At 37.5% G+C, this 7,056-nt stretch overlaps 1 protein-coding gene across 19 annotated transcripts in view; it reads left to right on the top strand.

The window, feature by feature from the left end:
- Window positions 1–3,009: 3,009 nt before the first annotated feature.
- Window positions 3,010–7,056, top strand: part of LOC117171699 (glutamate-gated chloride channel) — a 151,281-nt gene continuing 147,234 nt past the window's right edge. For all 19 annotated transcript variants that reach the window (XR_004466911.1, XM_033359239.1, XM_033359235.1 and 16 more), the window contains exons 1-2: window positions 3,010–3,083; window positions 6,366–6,536. Coding sequence is in view for 18 of the 19 variants with exons in the window: in XM_033359239.1 (XP_033215130.1) it covers window positions 6,376–6,536 (161 nt within the window). In the remaining variant the exon portion in view is untranslated. The remainder of the gene's footprint in view (window positions 3,084–6,365; window positions 6,537–7,056) is intronic.

Consider the following 7,056-nt stretch of genomic DNA (forward strand, 5'->3'; position numbering starts at 1 on the left):
AGCAGTCTAGCTCGAAAGACGCATTCCGTGCTGAAGAAGGCCAGTCTTGTAAATAATTGCCTCAAACTCTCCTGACTTAAAAATTATCCTACGAGCCCGAAAGGTAAACCAAAGTTTATAAAAAGCTTTTTGAGTTAAAGGAGACCAGTCTTGTGAATGTGAACCTTACTGAATGCTTCAGCGTGTGTATAATTTATATCTGCAGGGGATTAAGAATATTAAATTCTTCTTTCAAACTATCTCTTCAAATGATTTAATTTGATTAAAAAGTTGTAAAATATTATATAACAAACTTTTTACTTAATAGATCTTGATTATTCTAGTAATAAAATATAACGCTGTCAGAATTTTTCTCAGAAAAAATTGTAAAGTATATAACTTTTTTAATTTCCATGAAAATAAAAAATTTTATTTAGATAATTTGCAAGTTTTTCAACCATCTATAAGAAACTACGAAAACAATTTTTTTAATTTAAAAAAAAAAATTTTTATTTTGAAAATGCTCCCAATTTTTTAATTTTGGTACGAAATATAAAATTAACGAACATAGCCTTCATTTTGAGTACCTACAGAAGTGTATCAAATGCGGACTTGATTGGACAAATCCTTCAAAAGTTAGCGTGGCTACAACATTCAGGTAACCATATGCGGTGTGTTCAAAAAATAAGGTGACTTTTCCATTTTCGCGGGCTAGGTACATTCATGTTTTAAATTTTTTGTTTTGCTGTGTTGGTACACTCGTTACGATCATATGTTCACAGTTTTGACTATATAGCTCGTATTGTTTTTCTGGCAGAGGCGTAAAAGGTTAGAAGAGTTTGGTGTGATCGGCGATTTTCTTCTTTCGAAAAAATGGAGCAAAGAGTTTGCATTAAATTTTGTGTGAAAAATGGAATCCAGTGCTCTAAAACTCTTAAAATGTTGATAGTTGCATACGGTGAGTCTACTATGAGTAAGAAAAATGTGTATAAGTGGTACAAGCTGTTCCAAGAAAGCCGAGAGGATGTCGAAGACGAACCTCGCCCTGGACGTCCCAGAACCTCAACAACAGATGAAAATGTTCAAGCAGTGGAAGAAATGGTGTTGAAAAATCGCCGAATTACCCTCAGAGAAGTTGCTGAAGATGTTGGCATATCGGTTGGATCATGCCATGCTATCTTTTCGGACGTTTTGGGCATGAGACGTGTGTCAGCGAAATTTGTTCCAAAACTGCTTAATTTTGATCGAAAGATCCATCGCATGACCATCGCTCATGAGATGTTGAATGAAGTCAATAATGATCCTGATTTTCTCAAAAGGGTTATAACTGGGGATGAATCGTGGGTATATGTTTATGACGTCGAAACTAAAGCCCAATCGTCTCAGTGGAAGCATCCTGAATCTCCAAGACCGAAAAAGCACGTCAAGTTCGGTCAAATGTGAAGGTTTTGCTCACTGTCTTCTTTGATTACCGTGGCTTAGTGCATCAGAAATTCTTACCACAAGGTCGTACGGTTAATAAGGAGTATTACCTTCAAGTTATGCGCCGTTTGCGAGAGGGGATACGCAAAAAACGTCCGGAACTTTGGAAAAACAATTCGTGACTTTTGCATCACGATAATGCACCTGCTCATTCATCGTTTGCTTGTGAAAGATTTTCTGACCAAAGACAGCACCACTGTCATGCCTCAGCCTCCAGATTCACCGGATTTGGCCCCAGTGACTTTTTTTTTCCCAAAACTGAAGAGACCCATGAAAGGACATCGATTTTCAACGATTGAGGAGATAAAAACTGCATCGCTGAAAGAACTCAAGGCTATACCACAAAATGATTATCAGAAGTGCTTCGATGATTGGAAAAAGCGTCGGCACAAGTGTATTATATCTGAGGGAGATTACTTTGAAGGGGACAACATAAATATTAAGAAATAAATGAATATTTATTGAGAAAACCATAAAGTCACCATATTTTTTGAACACACCCCGTACATACAGACATACAGACATACAGACAGACAGACACTCATTAAATTTGATGAATTTCGGAATCTCTGAGTGCCGAAACGTAAAGATCCGTTAAAGACCAGGGATCGAAAATTTGGACGATTACAATAAATCAAAGATTCTTAAGTAGCGAGCGACCTTAAACGTCTGTTTAGTGTCACATTAACCGAAGAGGGTCTTCTTCCTTTTGCTAGTATGAGCCGAGCTTTCTGCTCCCTAAGATTGTATAGCTCAGCCAAACGTCTCTCTATCATACGAATCTAAGCTTGTGTATTAATTGTAGCCTTCCCAACTGAAGAAAAGGTTTTAAGAAAAGGTTTACATTTCTCATGATAGATAAATTTCATAATATTTATTTAGACAATCGTTGAGTAGCTACTCGTGGGATTAGAAGCCGCACTGAACCCACAGAGCATTTGGATGGGAACGGGATGTTGGGAGGGTGAAACGATAAAACGATTATTTTACCGTTGTTACATTTATCCTATTTGCGTGAATTAAGGACACGAAGTTTCTTTGTATTATTCTTGACCACTTGTTTATATAATCCTGTTAATAGAGCTCATTAGCAAACGCATGCATAAAAAAGCAGTGTTACATAATCTTACTCTGGTGTGCTGAAAACTTATAGTTTTAATTAGAAATGGTAGTGCAAATAACTCCGCATAGAGAAAATTTTAATTACTATTGTTACTTTTGGAATTGCAGGTAGTTGTGAAATAAGCTACAGACATTCACAAACAAAAAGCAATCTCAATTTTAAAGTCACTGTCGGGATCGTTTGTCTAAAATCCCTTGAGGACATTATTTATAGTGGTTTGTGTAACTTCCCTGACGGGCCATCAAGTAAACTCCCAGGGAAACTTAATGGGTAACTTTGGTTGCCCAGTTTTTAAGATACTTCATGAACCGGAAGGTGATCCACTGAAAAATGCAGAGAAGTCAATGTGCCTCCGAAAGCGATTGTTCTACGAACTTTAAACTTCCTGCTCTTTATTTTTACAGGATCTATAGAAATACGGCTATTCCAATCCTCAGAAAGTTGCAATAAGTGAAAATCTAACCGGAAATGATCGCAGACGATTCACAACTTTTCTAAGGTGCAGATAAAACTCTCAGTACTTGAAAAAAAAATAATTTGTGTTATTTGAACGAGAGTAAATTAATATTGTATGTATTAATTAATTTGTATTTAAGCTTGTAGTACTAATATTTGAGTTTACTTAATAGGCGTCTGCATACTAATTGAGTGTCTTACTCAAGCAGAAGTTCTGGTTACGACTATGGAATTCTAAAGCCCTATTATGTGTGAAATAACAATATTTATGCAGTTCTACTTCAGTGGAGACGCTTCTTATAATTAGACAATCACTCTATTCTCTATCGACGAGTAGTTCCGTAATTGTTTCCTCCACCGGACATTGTCAAATTTTGCTATTGTAGCACTATCATTGCCATCTGTTATGATCAGTCTAGTGATTTTTTAAGAAAATAATTAGAAGAGATAATGAAGTAAATATAAGGGGAAAAAGTCCTTAATAAAAGAAGAATTTATTGTCCCTTTTTTATAAAAGGCTTTTGTAGCACTAAAACTACTAAATAACTTGTAGCAGCTAAGTTAAGGGTGCGGATGAAAAAAAGTCGAAGCTGAGACAACAAGCCGTGATTTCTGAAGACCTAAATTTTTGGGCAAAAGAATTTTAATAGTGTGGTTTCAATAATTGGGACTATAAAGAGCAAAAGTAGAATTAAAGGACCAACCCTGATCCTTTTTCTTTTTCTCATATATGCTATACTGGTATTTTTTAATACGTCCAATCCTTTTATAACTCTTCCTTCTCTATAAAAAAATTATTCCAACTAGGTGACATGCGCCTTTAAGAAATGAAGATTTAAATCTATTATTTAAATTTGAAATTCAAATGTAACGTTCAATAACAATTAGTCCCGTTCACCAATTCACTGCACTCCTTCTCTCTCCGCTTCCTTACACGTTCAAGTCCCTTCTACTTCCCCCCCCCCCTCTCAACCCTTATTTCAAAATTAACAAACCCCCTCTTTTCACCCCTGATCCTCGTACTTTCGTGAACAATTATTCTCTATGAAACCTCTCTCCCCGTTTTCTCCTTATCACTCTCTTCTGACTTCTCTTTCCACTCTATTCTTTCCCCTCAAAATTTCTCCTTTCAAGGATGCATATCCAACCCTTCTAGTCTTCCCTAAAAATGCTTTCCTTTCCCCACCTTATATCACTTCCATCAACCCCGTGAAACAGCTTTCCCCTTCCCTCCCTTTCTCACCCCTTTTCTCCCCACTCCTTTTACAATTCGCGATGCACCCTTCCCTAAACCACCCATTTCAGCTTTTATCTGCTAATTTCAGTCTATTATTCTAATTTCAGATTCAAATATAAAGCTCAATAACAACTCCTTTCGATCAGACCTTTACTGCATCCCCTCATTTCTTTGGTTTCTTTCATGTTCACTTATCATCTCCTTTCTCCTGATTTGCTCCCTCATTTTAATATCTACAGACCCTTTCTTCCTAACCCCACACTTTTCACTACTCTTATCACTAAACCTTTCGCAAACCACTTTCCCATTTGCCTCTCTCATCTCTCTTCGGTCCTCTCTCCTTTCACTATTATACCTTCCCTGATACTAATACAATATTGCTCATTTCCATTCAACGCTTATTTACTTTCCCTCCAAACATCACTTCCGCCAACCCCTCTCCGTAGCTTTCCTTTTTCTTCTCCTTGCTCCACCTCTCTCATCGTTCATCCTTCTCTGATATCTAACTGACCTTCGCACTCTTCCCTCTACTCAACTTCATTTTACCTCCATATATCCCTCCTATTTAGCCCTCCACACAGCTTTCCTCTTCGCTTCTCTCCTGTACACTCCTCCCACCTTTCACCCTTCCTCGATACTCATCCAACCATTTCCTTCTACCTTGAATATCCAATCATTTCCCCTTACATATATTCCTTTCACTAACCCCTTTGAACAGCTTTCCCATTTGCTTTTCACGCCTACCGTCCCACCTCTTACCAATCACTATTTAGCTATCTCTACAACTCAGCTGAATCTATTACAACCTTTCTCCTGTACCTTTATTTCTACTCCTTATGTATCTTACATTAGGCCCTCTTTACAGCTTTTCTTCGAGCAGCTATCCTTTTCATTCTCTTCACTCTGGTCTTTTCACTATTCACAATTCACTTTCCACTGATACTCATACAAAACTCCCATATCCCTCGCACCAATCCTTTTATTCCTCTTTCTATATATTATCTTCTAAACCCACTTTACAGCGTTTTTCAGCATATTTTAATCAATTTTTTCCAATTTCAAACCAGAAGACAACCATCTATACCAATCCCTTACATTCCATCCTTCCCCACACGCCCCCTACCTCTCTTCCCCTTAATATTCAATGGTCCCTTTCTCTCACCCCTACTTATTACAGTTAAGACCCGTTTCTTGCAAGGCTTCTGAAATGAATAGGTCCCGTTTATCGCAGAATGAGGAGAAATTTCACTGGCTTCCACCACTTCATTGGAAGGCAGGCTGCATTTTAGTGAGAACAGCTGATTGGTTCGCTCACTAGCAATGTGAGCTTGCAATCGCTTCCACGTGCACGTGCTAGATGACGTCAAAATGCGTACTGCAATCTTCAGTTTAAAAACAATTCGGTCCTGTCTTTTCGGCTATTGGTTCTCATAGCCCTTTCTTCTATATCGTCCTTTTTCTCCTCTCCCTTATGACTCCGCTGTCCTGTCTCTTTTACAATATTCTCTTCCATGATACCCATTCAACCCTTACACTCTCCACTTTTCTCCCTTGTATTTCTTCTGCTCGTATCCCTTTCCTTCCCTGATAATTATTTAAACCCATACATCCTATGCAAACCTGTTACTACTGCTTTTATGAGCCCCATCTTAACCCATTCACATCTTTCACGTTTCTCCACATTCTGACACTCATATAACTCATATAACTCCTCTATAAATATTTTCCTTTCATCTATCACCTCAAACTCTTCCTTCCTCCACTCAATATACAACCAAAATTCCTCTTCTTTTCCCTTTTGACCAGAGTAAAAAAAAACTAAAATGTAACGTCCAGTTGAAATCCATATTTTTGAGTACTTTTCACTTCTCTACTACTGGATTTCAATCTAGAATAGAACATCATGTATTCCTTTTGCTGAAAAAAATTTAAATAATAATAATCGCGACTTCCTCATATTTGCGTTCATTTCAGAAAGCTTGTGGCGCGTTTCCGCTTCACTCATTACTTTTAGTTCTGGCGAGCAGATTAGCGACAAAGAGGCGGATGTTAAAAAGATTAATGGCGACACGTTGTTTTCTGTTTCAGATGACATAGAATGGGTTGGGTGGCGCTAGGGCGGCGTGCGGGTGGTGGCGGCCGCCTCGCACCAATCCTCTCGCTGTCTCTCGCCTCCCTTGCAAGCTCTCTTGTCTTCACCACCTTCTGCATTCTTGCCCTCGCCCTCACCCTTGCAAGCCTCGTCAGTGCTGAAGATATGTACGTATACAATAACATTCGTCCAATATTCGCCAACTTGAAGTACCCAACTTTTAAAGAACAATTTGAATTTTACTTGTTTCCTCTTTTTTGGTATTAAAAAATTCTTCTACGATCACAGAACTAAAAAAATATTTTGATTATAAGTTAGTTACAATACAAAATTTTTAATTTTTTGAGGAAGGGTACTGGACCAATGAATGACCTTGATCATATATCTAGCTTCTTTTATATCTGATGAGTTTAGAGATCTTTAAAAAAATTTTGAATTGATGATTCGCAAGAAATAGATAATTTGTACTTGTACTTAGTTAGGTGACAGAAAAACTAAAAACATTTTTGAAATTCCGATTTTTACATGAGTTGATTTCAGAAATATTTTAGCAGTGTGAAAAAAAATAATTTAAAGTATTGTAACATATATATATCACGGTTGTGAGACGTGGTTGTGGCTGAAATTTTACCGCGATTTCGCTGGAAGCGGGTGCAATTTTTCAGATTAGCACCCGCTCCCGGCGAA

Source organism: Belonocnema kinseyi, chromosome 4 (genome assembly GCF_010883055.1).
Source record: "Belonocnema kinseyi isolate 2016_QV_RU_SX_M_011 chromosome 4, B_treatae_v1, whole genome shotgun sequence".
Classification (NCBI taxonomy): Eukaryota; Metazoa; Arthropoda; class Insecta; order Hymenoptera; family Cynipidae; genus Belonocnema; species Belonocnema kinseyi.